General features: G+C 55.0%; 1 protein-coding gene across 5 annotated transcripts; it reads right to left on the reverse strand.

The window, feature by feature from the left end:
• Positions 1 to 1705: 1705 nt before the first annotated feature.
• PGAP3 (post-GPI attachment to proteins phospholipase 3) lies at positions 1706 to 13225 on the reverse strand. Of its 5 annotated transcripts, none has more exons than XM_032871508.1 (8): positions 12983 to 13222; positions 11662 to 11759; positions 10514 to 10666; positions 3793 to 3855; positions 3100 to 3162; positions 2620 to 2807; positions 2113 to 2317; positions 1706 to 1941 (listed from the first exon to the last, which is right to left on the reverse strand). In XM_032871508.1, exons 1-8 carry the CDS (start codon positions 13161 to 13163, stop codon positions 1927 to 1929), a joined length of 966 nt encoding a protein of 321 aa, XP_032727399.1. In that variant the 5' UTR covers positions 13164 to 13222; the 3' UTR covers positions 1706 to 1926. The 5 variants fall into 5 exon arrangements, with proteins under 5 accessions (XP_032727399.1, XP_032727398.1, XP_032727400.1 ...); XM_032871507.1 differs by having other exon boundaries at positions 2620 to 2774; positions 3101 to 3162; positions 12983 to 13221; XM_032871509.1 differs by having other exon boundaries at positions 2620 to 2756; positions 3101 to 3162; positions 12983 to 13219.
• Positions 13226 to 14877: the final 1652 nt, after the last annotated feature.

The raw sequence follows: 14877 nt of genomic DNA on the forward strand, positions 1-14877 counted from the left end.
AAACAGCAGCAGAGCCTAGTTTAGACCAGAAGGGGAGGAGAGAGGGATAATCAGGAGACTGAGTAGAGAGTATAGGGGGAGGGAGTGACAATCCAGGTACCAGTTCCCTCTCCCAGAGCACTCCCCCAAGCTCTGCATCTGCTCCCTGCCATCCCCACCTCCACGTGCCTAGGTAGAGACCCCACCTGCCTACTGCCTCCAGCCAGCTGTGTGCTCCTTCCCTCTGGCCCACACTACTCACACAAAGGAGCTAAACAAGGGTAGGTGAGGCTGAGAATTGGTTTATTAAGACTGTCCCTTGCTACCCTCCTATCTTAAAATAGTTCTCAATATCAAAAGAAACACAGGCCACCCAAGTCTGTGGCTGGAGTCCTAGCACAGCACCTCTACACCCCAGGGAGGGACAAGGGGGCTGGGAAAGAACAAGAATCCAGATTCCCTGCTCCAATCACAGAGACTGCCTTTGGATGGAAAGTTTCTGGAGCTCCACATGCTATCCTTGCGGAGCAAGAATGTACTCAGGCTGCCGGCAGCTAGCAGGGGTCACCTTTACTGGGGTACAGATACAGCATGGCCCCTGCCTGCCTCTGGGAAGGCCAGAAACCAGACCCAGCCACAGGCCTTCGCCGCTCCTTCCTCAGATTGCCTCAGTCTGTGACAGAGAGCCTTAGCAGGGAGGGCATGGGGAGAGGGGGAGGCCAACCAAGCCTAGGAGAGGAGACGGACAGGAAGGCTGGAGAGGCCCTTCCTCCCTCGGCCTCCCGAGAGGCTGGTTCTGGAGGGTGATTTGAGTTGTGTGTGGGTCCTCTGAGATCTGGAGGGCGACTGTAAAGTGGGGGCAACAGACAGGAAGACACACGTGCAGTCTGGACAGCCGAACCCCACCGAGCCAGCCCCTGAGGACGTCTGGGCTCCCAGCCTGGCCTGGGGCTCTGTGCGGAGCTGCACGCAGTAGACAGGTGACTAGAGCACCTGTTTCCCTCCAACCTCCCCCCCGCCGCCGCCACGTGGCACACTCAACGGCACTCACACTCCCCTCACCCCCAGTCTCTGCAAACTGCTCTGCCCTACACTCATCCACCTGTCCTGCAACACACACTTTCAAACCACTCACGGCCCTCCCCACTCTCCACACATGCTCACACCCACTGTCCCACCCAGCATCCCACACACTCAGGCCTATGCGCACCACCCTGTCACCTATGCATGCGCTCAGTCTAGCTCACACCCCCTTACACATTCATGTGCAGGCTTCTGACCAGACCAGCCAAGGAGCCAGAGGGACTCCTGTCCTGGGCTCTCTGGGGGTCTGGCTGAGGCAACAGTCGGAATGAGACCACTTGCCAATCTCAGCAGCTTGGTCCTTCAAGATCCCATGGGGAGGAGACCTGCCAGGAAACTTGGGTAGCCAAAGAGCAAGAGTCTATCGCCACCTAGTGGTGCCCTGAAGGAGGGCAGGGGTAAGAGGGGGGGACCCCCGCTGTGTTCCCAAAGGCCTGTCTCCCAGCTAGACAGACAGGTGTGGGAAGTACCCAGGCGTTGAGGGATGTGAGGAAGAGGTTGACGGGGAAGCAGAGGCAGCTCCCCTCTCAGCAGAGCTAAGAACACAGTTCCATTCCAGTTCTCCAGGAACCAGAGGTGCCGCCCATGCTCCAACCCCAGATGCTGACAGGCGAAGCCTGAACAGAACCTGAGATCTGTGAGGGCCATGTCGGGGCAAGCGAGGTGATGGGCAGTTACATGATTCTGGGCCCATACCCTTCATGTCCAAATTCAAGATGCTAAAAGACAAAAATCGTCTCAAGGATTCTGGGGAGAAGGGGAGCCAGCAGGGAGAGGGCAGGATCCCCAGCAGGGCAGACCCACTCCCAGGGCCTTCAGTCCAGCTTGACCTTGGTCTCTGATTCCTTCAGCAGATACAGGCTGTCATCTTTCAGAAAGCTGTGGGCAGAGGGAGGAGCCCACTGAGGTCTGGCTTTGAAAGCACCCCACGGGGGAGAGCATGGGCAAGCCAGCAGGGGGTGAACCGTGCACAGAGGCCTTAGTCTCCTCCAAGAAGCCAGTGAGGATGGACACAAACAAGGGGCCCACTGGGCGGCGAGTAGCACCCACCTGAAAAAGAGGACATGGACAGGGATGGTGCTGATGTGCCAGATGGCGTGGGCATCCAGGACCCAGAAGAAAGGCGGGAAGTCGAGCAGCTCGAGCAGGGACAGGCCCTGTAGCAGCAGGACCACCACCATGCACTTGCGGACGTGAGGCAGCCGATGCTGGTTCCGCAGGCACCAGGCCAGCCACCACACCACGTTCACCAGGCCTGCGCACGGGTGGGGGTGGGGAGAGGCTCACTGCCTGCACCTCCCTCTGCCCTGCCCCCCACAAAGCCTCCCCTGTCCTCATGCTCTTTGACCCCAGGGCCATCTTCCGACTCTCCTCCCAGCCTCCCCTCTCCCACCCCAAGTTCTTTCCCCCTCCCCCACCCTAAGAGCCTCTCTAGAACCTTCTCTAGGAACACCACCAAATCCCTTCCTGCACCCCAGGCCAGCAGTTTTACACGTGGTCCAAGTGCCCCCCTTTCCCCACAACCCCTCGGGGCCTCAGTCCCTCCTCCTGCCTCACCAATAGCCACGTTGGCCGCCAGGTTGTAGCCATAGTCGAAACGGACGAGGCTCAGGTAGGAGACATGCGCCGTCAGCATCAGCAGCAGGAGGGCCCGGAAGGCGCTGACCACGGCTGGGTGCTGCAGCCCCACGGTCCTGCCCCGCCATCCAGAGCTGCTCAGGTGGAGGGTGGCCCGTGCCCAGAGCAGCATTCCCTAAGCAGCCCTTCACCCTGGCGTCAGTATGGGGAAGCCACTGCCTTCCTCCTCCAGGGGCCTGGGACCAAGTGCAACTGCTCCTTGTAAAGAGTCAGGGCCACTCGCTCTACCCCAGAGTCCCCATCCAGAGCAGCCTGGAGGGTGTGTGTGTGCGTGTGTGCGTGCGCATGCGTGTGCTGGGCTGCAAGGCCCCGGGGGGAAACACCCCTAGGGATGGGTGAGGCCACCCGGTTCTGCCCCCCGTGCCTGATTTTGCCCCTGCTGGGGCCAGGATGGGCTCACCTGACACAGCACAGATAGACGGAGTGTAGGATGACGGTGGAGGCACAGAAGTAATCCATTTTCTGAGGACAGGGAATGCTGGATGAGGGGCCAGCGTGAAGGGAGGGGGAGGTGGGCAGGGCCCCGAGAGGACCCAGCACCGATAGGGTGCAGGGGGCCAGATGGGGTGGCAGAGGCACTGTCTGGAAGTCCTAGGCCTATGTGATGGGGCGGGGGTGCTGGGGGGTGGTGTCAATGTCTCGCGCTCCCTCTGTCTGTTGCTGTTTCACTCCTGAATTTAATGGTCAGATCCCTGTAGTCACATTATAGAACTTGTTAAAATGTCCACAGCAGCAAGGCTTTGGGGGCATTGGGGAGGTGCCTATCAGGGCTCCAGGACGCCACAGAAAGCAGAGCGCAGGTGAGTCCCACAGCTGTGGGCCCAGGTCCCGGTGGCTCCCTCATTGGCTGGGGGACCTTGGGCAGGCCATTGGGCCTTTCCAAGGTTCAGCTGCCTCATCAGTTAAGAGCCAGTGCTCACACCTGCCTCCCAAGGGTCAAGGGAGGCGCAGGTGCACGAAGAGGTTAAAAGGGCCTGGGGCGGAGCAAGGGCTCTGTGATTCGGAGTCCCTAGGAAACCTAAGAGACCTCAACCCCTTCTGGGGTCCTTTGGGACTGCCCTACACAGGAGGGGGAGCAGGAGGGGCGCTCACCTCTGTGAGGTCGGTGTCCTTGGTGTGGAAGACTGTGGACCAGAACCAAGCATTGAGGGAAACCTGCAGGGAGGGGCTAGTAAGCACGGTGTCCTGAGCTGGGGAGAAGCCCTAGGGCACCCACATGGGTCTCACTCTGGAGCACAGAAATATGCTTCCCTCTGCCTCCAAAGCCCCCCCCTCCCCACCAAACAGTACCCTCAGCCGGCTGCAGCCCTGACCCCCAGGCCACGGGGGATGGGGCCTCCACAGGTTCCGGCCTGGCCTAGGAACCAGTTCTGGCAGAGCCAAGTTCCCTGCTTACTCAATCACTAAGACAACAACCCCCGGGGGACCTCACCTCCTCCCCCAACCGGCAGGTGATGACAGCCCCGCCCGGGCCAGGGGAGCTGGTGACCTCAGCCTCTGGGGGCGGGAATGAAGTGGGTGGGGTGGAGGGGCTCGAGCCAGCTTGGGGCGTGTCCGGAGCAAAGCAAGCAAGGCAGGGAGATCGAGCTGATCCCACTGGGGCCAAGTCTCTACGGAGGAGGCTGGCCCGGGGAGCCCAGCTTCCTCCTGGGTGGGCCGGCCCAACCCGCCAGACCAGTGCCTGCTGCTCCCAAGCTCTGGGAGGAGCGGAAGGCTGGAGGGGCTGTGGTGGGCACGGGCCCAGGAGCACGTCTGGGGCCTTTCCCCTGGAAATAAACTGCCAAGGAGACAGCACAAAACCTCTTGCAAATGAACCCTAGATCTTGTGGGAGCTGGGGCGGTACCCATGGTGGATGCCCAGATCATGGAGAAAAGGGTGGGCTCGGGGGTGGGTGGGGAGGCTCCTACACTGGGAAACCAGGGACAGCCCATCAAAGGGAAAAACAGGCAGCGAGAGGTCTGGCCTGGGATGCACTGGAGATAGGGAGGGGTGCCCTTGAGGCCGGGAACAAGCCTGCCTGAGATGGGTGAAGGCCAGGAGCTGCTCATTTGGGTCCAGCACAGCAGGAAAACTGGCCGGGAAGAAGCCTCTCCACCCAGTCCTGCAGCAGGAAGGCCAGGCGGCAGGATGGGTCCCTTACTGCAGGCCCAAAGGGGTTTATGAGAGCACGGAAAAAGCAAAGGGGTGGCGGCAGGCCAGGCTCTCTGCAAAGGCAGTCAGTAGTAGAAGTCTCTGGAGGCTCAGGTAGCCCCCCCATGCGAGCCTGTCTGGCCTGGGTCCTAGGCTGAGTCTCTCTCTCAGCTTATGCTCCCCATGACCTGGACAAAGGCCCTGCCCTCGGCCTAAGCTTCCTCCTGTGACTCATCAGGGCCTAACCTAAGTGACCCTTCCTCCCTCTCCAGCCCCAACATCGGGGGACTGTTCCATGCCAGGCTGCGTGCTCTTTGGAAGATGGCCATCCAGTCCCCATGACCCTTCCCCAGAGATGGTATAAGAGGCATGGCCTGGAGGCAGGGACAGCATGGAGTGGCTTCTCAGACACCGCTCCCAAAAGGTCTGTGAGGCTCAGGATCAGCGTGGGGAGAGGAGGAGACTTGGGGCTGGAGACAGTGCCCCAGGGCAGGCCAGAAATAGGGACGCCCTCAGGGAGGACAGTGGCCTTGGAGCCAGTAGGAGAGGGAGGTGAAGGGGAAGGTGGCAGGGACTGGCGACCAACCAGGCCTCCCTGTCACCCACAGCTGAAAGGGAGAGGTGACAAGAGGACTGAGCTAAGTGGTGGTTCTTGGGCTGGGGGACAGCATGGGACCAAGGCTTAGCTCCACCAACAGAGTGAGAGCCGCCTGCTGCCCTGTTCAACTGCATCTCCAGGGGGCCTTCCACTTACAGACACTCACCTGAAGCCTGGACTCTGCACCCCTGAAAAGTCCTTTCTCCCCTGGACCCTGTCCCATTATGAAGGACTCCTCTTCTGACCTTCTCCTCGGACTTGGGAGAGAAGTGTCATTAAGAATGTAACCCCCCGGGACGCCTGGGTGGCTCAGTTGGTTGGACGACTGCCTTCGGCTCAGGTCATGATCCTGGAGTCCCGGGATCGAGTCCCGCATCGGGCTCCCAGCTCCACGGGGAGTCTGCTTCTCTCTCTGACCTTCTCCTTGCTCATGCTTTCTCTCACTGTCTCTCTCTCAAATAAATAAATAAAATCTTTAAAAAAAAAAAAAAAAAAGAATGTAACCCCCCGGGGTGCCTGGGTGGCTCAGTGGGTTAAGCCTCTGCCTCCGGCTCAGGTCATGATCCCAGGGTCCTGGGATCGAGCCCCACATCGGGCTCTCTGCTCAGCGGGGGGGAGCCTGCTTCCCTTCCTCTCTCTCTGCCTGCCTCTCTGCCTACTTGTGATCTCTGTCTGTCAAATAAATAAATAAAATCTTAAAAAAAAAAAAAGAATTAAAAAAAAAAAAGAATGCAATCCCCTGGGGCGCCTGGGTGGCTCAGTGGGTTAAGCTTCTGCCTTCGGCTCAGGTCATGATCTCAGGGTCCTGGGATTGAGCCCCGAATTGGGCTCTCTGCTCAGCAGGGAGCCTGCTTCCTCCTCTCTGCCTGCCTCTCTGCCTACTTGTGATCTCTCTCTCTGTCAAATAAATAAATAAAATCTTAAAAAAAAAAAGAATGCAGCCCCCAGGGTTAGGGTGCCAGGGTTCAAATCCTGGCCCTACATTTCCCATGTGTCCTTGGGCAAGTTATTTAGCCTTGCTGGCCCCTGTTTTCTCATCTGTAAAATGGGAATGATCATAGTGTTCACAAGGATTTAATGAGCAATACAAGTGCAGTGTACAGCCCAGGACAGGTCAAACATGATGGGGCATTTCTTCCCAAATTGTTGACCAGAATGGGACCCTCACATCTCTCCACAGACTTGAGGCCAAAGAGGCCAAGTCTGCCTTCCGCTCTCCCCAAAGGCCAGAGAAGTCCAGGTGAAGAAAAGAGGTGATCTCCCCGTGGTGACCCCTTCCCCCAAAACTGTTCATGCTGGAGGCAGAATGTCCACAGCCTCTATAATAAGATGGGCCCTGAGTTCAAGTTCTGCCTCAGTCCCTAAATAGCTCTGTGATCTTGAACCAATAAAATCTCTTGAGTTTCAGCTGTCTCATCTACCAGAGCGGCTTAATAAAGATACTCAGTGCACGAAAGGGTCCTGAAGATGCTGTCTGCAGAATGCCTGGCAGAGAGAAGCCACTCATTGGACGGGTGCTGCTGTGGCCACTGGCACACAATGGGTCCCTAAATGTCAGTCTCCCCACGGATTCACGGAAGAGATACTATTTCTTTTCACGCGGAGTTTGTAATCAAGACTCAAGTGAAAAGGACAGACAGACATGGAAGGAAGGGAGAGGCTCCAAGAGACCCAAGTGTGTGGCTGCTCCCGGAGTCCTCCGCCAAGCTTGGGTAGAAGTGGGAGGGGGCGATGGTAACTGGCCAACCAGCCAGGCCGGGAAGGCACTGGGCTGCCCAGCAGGCACTGGGAGCTTTGTGTAAACACTGAGGAAAGGGGGAGGCCAGGGGCAGGGTGCCAACAAGGGTGGGAATGGAGGGGGACAGGGAAGGCTCCGGGAGGGAGAGCAGGAGGCTGTTTCAGTCTGTCGGAAAATAAGAAAATTGAGACAAATATATCACAGCCGTGAAACTGGTTGGATGCCAAATGAGCCAGATCTGTCAGGAATTTGACCCCAGTGCTAAGCCCCAGTGCTCGGGGCTTGTCACTGACACCGTGACGGTGGGGACATGTGGCTCTTTAAATAGCTTGGTGTCTCAGAAGTGGGGGAGGCAGAATGTTAAATATGATGCCTGCTGCCATCCTGCCCCCCCCCCAACAGGCCACAGTGTCTCGCCCCCTGCCTCAGGCAGGGCAACCCTGCCCCACCTCCCTCTTTAGAGGGAAGAGGGGAAGAGGGGGATGAGATGGGGGGGGGAAATAGCTTTTTCCACCATCAAAAAGGATTCCTTGATTTCCTGCCTTTGTCTGTTGCACTGGCTCCTGTTTGACCAGTGGGAAGTCCTTCCTGAAGTCTAACCATCATTCTGTTGCAGGCTCAACCTGTCTCTTCTCATGGTTTCTGCAGCAGAGGCAGAACACAGTCAGTCCCCACCTCCACCCATCAACCTGCAGGGACAGTCTGGGCTCTCCTGGCCCTTCATTCTCTCCCTCCCCTCTACTTCTAAGGACCTTTCCTTACTAGACGAAAGGTGGGGAACTGGTTTGGCCTCCTGGCTTTGCACAGAGCAGGCACCCCTAGTTTCCAGAAGTCAAAGAGCTCTGGCAGGCTCTCCCAAAGCCTGGCTGATGTCCAGCCAAGCCAGGACCAGATGTCAAGGCAGAGATTACTCCCTTGTGCCAAAGCTTCGCCAGCCCTGCTGGGGGAGCAGCTCCTCATTTCCCAGGGGAAAAGACAGAGACAACTCTCCCAAGACTTAACCTGGAAAAGGCCTTCCGACCCTATCCCAACAGCAATCAGGAGCCTCACTCACTCCAGAAGACCCAGCCCTAGACAAAGTCCACCGCCACACCCTCCATTCAGCTCAGGATCCCTCCCTCCCGTAAACAAGGCAAACGGGACCAAAGATCAAGTGTAAAGATCAAGCGTAAAATCAAAGGGAGTGTGGGCACCGACACTCGTTCCCTCGAGGACCTAGTGCCAGCAAGTGGGGGTTCCATGTTCCAGAACCCCATATCCTGTAAGATGTCCCCAGGTATCTGCCCTCTCTCAACCTAACATCTCCTGCTCTGTCCCTAAGTGTCTTCAGTAGACTGGACTGCGGGATACCAGCAGGCCTGACCCTCCCCGAGAAGGAAGCTGAGTGGCAGATACCAGCAAGATCAAAGACCCAAGAATCAGGGAGATCAAGACAAGAGTTGTGACGTGACCTCTGGCAAAGGCTGGGACCCTCTGAGTTCCCCCCAGACCCATGGGTCTATCCAAGGCGGGGCTCAGCTTTGTTCAGATAGGTCAGGCGGGGCTGTCCAGTGCTCTTTAGTAGGGGTGGGGGCGGGGGGGGGTGCAGGCTGTGGGCCCAGACAGCAGTGACCCTGGAAGAACCCCCAGGGAAAGGAGACAGGTGTACCCTCCTCAATTTCTCTGCCCTTCCTGCTTTCTTGGCCAGGACCAAACTCCCTCCTCTGAGAGCGGCCTAAACAGGAAGTGGTAGTTCCAGGCCACCCATGGCCAGGACAGGGTAAGAGGATGCCAGGCCCCAGCCTACACAAGCATCCCTGCCCCCCAGCACTCGGGGCCTCTCTGTGCCACCTTACCTCTCCCTCCTCTCCTCTCCACCCAGCCACACTGTGCCCTGCTGACCTTTCCAAGGGGATCCCACTTCCCCCACCTTCCGCCCCTCTGCTTACTAGGCCCTGCAACCATTCCCACCCCTCTAATCTATTTGCTACCACAATAGCCAGAAAATGAGCTTTCCAAGCAAATCTACTCCTGAAACCTCTCCTCTTCAACCCTCAGGCCTTCCTGAGGCTTCGAGAGAGTCAAGATGAAAGTGTTAATATGCCCCCAGGCTCTCCACAGGCTGGCCCCCTTCCCTGCCCACCCGCCACCTGTCTCGCACCCACTCTCTGGCTTCCAGCATGGCAGACCTCCCGGCCGGCCTTTCAGGTTCTCACTCTCTTCTGTGTGTGCACATTCTGCATCTTCTGTGTAGATGACTCCTCCTACTCTCCCTGAATTCACCTAGCTAACAGTCATTCATCATCCTGATCTTACTTCCAGGGCCCCGTCCTCCGGGAAGCCCTCCCTGACTGCCTTGTATTGGTCTAGTCCAGTGCCCCCTCACATGCCCCTACAGCACACATCTCCTCCACCACACTTTTCCAGACTTCCACTTTTACCTTCAGTTGTGTGCTTGTGTGGTTAGGACTGGAGGGCAGGAACCTGTTTTTGCTTTTCTTGCTTTGTCTTTTTAAGTAAGCTCTACACCCAACGTGGGACTTGAATTCAGGACCCTGAGATTAAGAGTTGCATGCTCTCTGACTGAGCCAGGCAGATGCCCCGTTTTTATATACTTTTGGATCTCCAGCACTCAACCGAGTGCTGGGCACATGGGAGGTACTCAATACACAAATGAATGGATGCTTTGGTGGCAGGCAGGTGAGTGAGCACAGAAGCTTACAGTGGGGGTTCTGAGGGCAGCCTCTTACTCTCACACCCTCCCCAAGGTCGTCATGGTGCAGAGCTGTACCCTAGTCTGTGCTTCTTACATGATTCCAGGCCCTTGATGCTGGCTCCTCTGCCCAGTTGCACTGTGAAGCTCCAAAGACTGCTCTGGAAACTCACATGGGATGTATTTCAGTTTCTCCAGGAGGGTCTAAGACCAGGCTGAGCTCTGCGTGGAGTCCTGTGGCTGCCGTACCTCCAGGCCTGGGCTGGGACTGAGGGTTGCTTGGACTCATCCAGAGGGGTCCCTACAAGCATGCTCCCTACCACGCATGTCCCTTCTGTGCTTGTAAACTGCCCTACTGGGTCTCTTAGTGGCTTCTGCCCTCAGGACAAAATTCTCTACTCCCTCCCTCCCTCCCTCTCTTCCTCCTTCCCTCCCCCACAAACAGCCTGGCCTAGGACTCTGCTAGAAAGGTAAGGTCTGATCCAGCACCTCCCTGTTTTCTCCCTAGACCTAAGCACCCACAGCTGCAGTTTTTGACCTGGAAAACACAGAGGAAGGCAGGGGAAGGCAAGCCCTGTTGGGTGAGAATGGGGATCGAAGAGTTCCTCCTTCCTAGATGAGGGTGTAGGGCAGGAGTCCCGGCAAGTTACCTACCCAGGCGAAGGACACGCAGGTGGGATACATGGGGGAGGAGGCTGGCACGGAGGTGTAGTAGCGGCACAGCATCACCAGGCTGGCCAAACCGTTGAGGAAAGAGGCCATGGCAGAAGCTGGCTCTTGGAAGAACAGGAACCGGGAGAAGGGCCACTGAAAAGGGAGCACATGGAGGGGGCCTGAGGGGCAAGCAACCCCCAGCCAGCCCGACCTGCTTTTCCTTGACATGCCACATCAACAGGTCTTCAGATGGTTCCTTAGCTCTGGACCTTGGCCAAAGCTTCAAGTCCAGTCCCTGTTTGGGTCATTGTGCTCTCCTCCAGGCCCCAGCTGAAGGTCCTCCCCCTTGCCAGCCAGCATTCACAGCACTGTAAGCCTGGTCTCTGGGAAGACCAGGCGGGCCAGTGTAGGTGGCTCAGTATGGCCTGGTGGAAAGAGCATAGACTCGCCATCCGGAAACCTGAGGTCCTAATCTGTGCCTCTTCTACCACTGACCATAGGCCTCTGAGCCTTAGCTTATTCTGACAAACTGGGGAGAATTATTCTTGTCAACCTCAACAGTCTAGAACAAGGTCATATTGGGTGACAAAACAGTAGCAGGGGAGGGGGTCAGGGGATGGGGAAACAGGGTGATGGGCATTAAGTAGGGCACGTGACATGATGAGCACCGGCGTTATATGTGACTGATTAATAACTGACCTCTACCTTTGAAACTAAGAATGTATTCTACGTTGGCTGAGTTCAAATTAAAAAAAAAAGAAGAAGAAGAAGAAAAGAAAAAGCATCAGCAATCCAAGGGGGGTATTACTATTTTAACCCAGACTACTACTGAAGAAGCAAAAGAAAGCATGCTGGGGAGGGGGGTCAGGAAATTCATTCTTGTAGCAAGGTGGACATTCAGCCCCCCCTAAGAAGTCCACCATCACTCTCTGAGGTCACACAGCTTCCCAGACCTTCTAAGTCCAAATCCAGAGCCAAGACTCACTGGTTCCATCTGATAATATGAAAACCAGAGATTCTGAGAATAAGCACTGGCCCTAAACACCAACCCATATCACCCCCCACCTCAGACTGCCTGACTCAGGGGTATCTTTCTCCTACAGCACTGTCACCATATACCATATACCTACCCCGACCCACCAACTCACCTTGCCATGGAACTGAGGCACTTTGTGACCTTCCTTGAGGTAGAGGCCAACAGTGACCCACATACACTCATACTTACAGTCATCCTGACAGGTCCAGCCTGAAACACAGAAATGGGACCCGGTGAACTCCCCATCATGGGAGGTACAGAGAGAGGTCAAATGGGACCCAAACTCAAATCCAGGCTAAGAGGGCCTGCAGGTTGGAAAGAACCAGATGAAATCTCAAAATTCTAGCTTCCCACTTGGTTGTATGAGAGATGGTGGGCTACACACCTATAGGAAAGGCGTGTGTATGTGTGTGTGTTTTAGGGGACGGGGGTCTGCTGCGAGCAGAGATGTTTCTTCTCTTCTTCTTCCACCAAGATGGGAACTTTGGCATCTGACAGACTCATCAATGGATAGGTGGGCTATGTTTGTTATTGCTGAACTTAGGCTTTGCTCTCACTCGCCAGGGAGGAACTCTTGCCATCTTACCCCGCTCACATGAAAATGAAGCCCAGATTCTTCCCTCTGACTTTTGAGGCCCCAAACAGCTTATCCAACTTTATTTCCCATACTTCTTTTCAGGTACCCTGAACCCTGCTCCCAGAGTAAACCAAGATACTGGAGATGCTCACATCTGCCCAGGGCCTTCATTCTCTCTGTTCCCTCTGGAGTGCAAAGGCAGAGTAAAGAGCACAAACTTGTAGTCAGACGGGCCAGAACTGGAAACTCCGCTTTACCACTTTCTGCCTGTGTGACTTAGGGCAGGGCACTTAACCTCGCCAAGTCTCCCCATTGTAAAATTGGGTGAAAGGTAATCACCTTCAAGGGTTGTGAAAATGACCGGACCTACTGTGACTCCTGTCACACACCAGCTGACCACTATGGCTCAGGTGTAATTTAATGTATCCATCCTGAAGCCCTTCCCTCGCAGAAAGTTCCAAGGATGATCACTGCCCCTACAGTCTCAAAGTCAGAAATGATTCCTTCCTCCTCCATATGCCGCTATTGCTTGACTTAGGGGTCTTTTAGGACTCAAATCATCCTCTCCCTTGGGCTGGAGAAGGCTAATGTTCCCGTGAAGACTATGACCCGGAATGCCAGGACACTGGGTCCAATTTCAGTGTCATTCTAGGGCCAGTTCCCAGGAATATTAAATAAATGGCTAACTGAATAAATAAAAAAGTAACTAAGACTGGCTGATGCTGCTCTGATCAACCGGGGGCTCCATTCACCCTCATAACGGAGAAGGGGTAAACGAAGGTTCAGAGGTGGTTTAGGGGAGCAAGGGGGCGGAGCCAAGGCTGAGGGGCGGGGCTTTCCGCGGGGTGGGGCTTACCTGCTAAACTCATGTAGATTGGCTGGCGGGAACGGAAGTGCCTCAGTGCGCCCCCCGAGCAGTTCCGCTCTTCGCACCGGTCCACGCAGTCGCGGTACACCGGCTCGCGGTCGCCCTGGGAGCCGCTTGCCAGCGCTGCTGCTCCAGCTAGCAGCACCAGCCGCGCCGTCCGCCCGGCCATCCCTTCAACCTGGCCCTCCGCCGGCGGAGGAGCTTAGAAGTCTTCACTTCCGGAGTAACCGGAAGTGCCTTGTGTTTTGTATTCTGTTCTCGGGTGACGTCCACCCGCTTTAAATAAAAGTGCCCGGATTTTTGTGGGCGCCTGCCCCGCCCCTCGTCTTACTGTCATCTCCATATATTGAGGCGACAGGGCTAAGGGAAGGGGGATGCCAGGTGGGTTAAGGAGCAAAGTAAACTGGTCTTTTATCAACATGCGTCCTTTTTCTTCTCTATGCTTTCTTTTGTGAAGTACGGTTGTTTTTCCGTCACCAGCCCCGTCGAATTTCGCTTCCTAATGTACCTGGAACTGTCCACTTCTCTCCATCGGCACCACCCTGGTTTAAAGACATCATCATCTGTCGCCGAGACAGTCGCAGTGGCCCCTTCACGAGTCTCCCTGCCCCCTCCTTTTGACCCCATCGACTCCGCGTTCCGTTAACAAATTCAAATTTGACCGTGTGACTTTTCTTCTTAAATGCTTTACTAGCTCCTAATTACCTTAGGATAAAAATCATAACTCCACAAGTCCTGCATGATCTGGCCCCTGCGCTAGACCCAAGGGGCCATGTTTGTCAACCCTCCTGGTTTTGCTTCGTCTCTATCATTCATACTCTCACACCTACTTCTAGTCTCAATTTAAACACCATTTCTGAGAGTGGTAACACCTGCAGGGTGATATAAGATACAAGTGGTATGTTTTCCCCAAGGGGGGTGGGGACCTCTGCTGTCCTGTTTACCACTCTACTTCCAGCTCTAGGACAGAATTTGGCTCTGGTAGGCGCTGAGAACTCATTTCTTTCTTTCTTTCTTTCTTTTTTTTTCTTTTTCTTCTTCCTTTTTTTTAAACGAATAAACAATGTTAATTCAATGTAAGAATTTGGGTGCTAAACCCAGGACTGTCAAATCACCAACGTGATACAGACCACACTGAGATGTAATATTTCAAAAAAAAAAAAATCAAGAAGAGGACTTTGGGGATAGGATACTTGCTCTGATATCCATTCCTTCCTCCCGACATCACCACCAGGACACACAGACATACCCATCTCATTGAAGCATTGAAGCCTTGTAGCTAGGTGCCTAATTAGTGTGTGTAGATTAATGACAGCCTTTCCACCTCTCCCACTCTCCAACCGGGTCAATTTTCCTTTTTATATTGAGAAGTGGAATGAACCAGAAGTAAAATTCGATTCCATTTACTTACTCATTTAGCAAACATTTCCTGAGTACTTAGCTCTAGCACAAGGCTAGGCAAGACACAACTCCAGGACGCCCCATTCATATTGTATTTTCTGTGAATAGCGCTCAGGGGGGCACGATCCACACTGTATTTTTTGTGAATGGTTCCTTTTCAAGTTAAGTATAATTTGAATAGTATCCCCTGGAGTTGAACACCCAGTTGATAATGATTGGGAAGCTGAAAGGAAAAAACAACCACTCAGCCCTCCAGGAGCTGACCAGAAGCAATCTAGTGCTAATACTACTTTGCATCTGATAGATCAGTCCTTTTCTACTACATTATTTCATTTTGTCCTTACTATACTGGGTTCACATTTTTAAAAAGATTTTTATTTATTTATTTATTTGACAGAGAGGTAGAGAGAGCACAAGTAGGGAGAGCGAGAGGGAGAAGCAGGCTCTCTGCTGAGCAGGGAGCCCGATGCGGGGCTCGATCC

The sequence above is a fragment of the Lontra canadensis genome, unplaced genomic scaffold (genome assembly GCF_010015895.1).
Source record: "Lontra canadensis isolate GAN:19392208 unplaced genomic scaffold, GSC_riverotter_1.0 scaffold43, whole genome shotgun sequence".
NCBI classification, from domain to species: domain Eukaryota; kingdom Metazoa; phylum Chordata; class Mammalia; order Carnivora; family Mustelidae; genus Lontra; species Lontra canadensis.

Excerpts from the sequence above, each read along its gene's own strand:
- PGAP3 (XM_032871507.1), bottom strand. The coding sequence starts at position 13,163 with ATGGCCGGGCGGACGGCGCGGCTGGTGCTGCTAGCTGGAGCAGCAGCG. Across the intron at positions 3,163-3,792 it reads AGGACACCGACCTCACAGAG|AAAATGGATTACTTCTGTGC; the intron begins GTGAGCGCCCCT and ends CCCTGTCCTCAG. Across the intron at positions 2,775-3,100 it reads GTCTATCTGTGCTGTGTCAG|CTCTGGATGGCGGGGCAGGA; the intron begins GTGAGCCCATCC and ends CCACCTGAGCAG.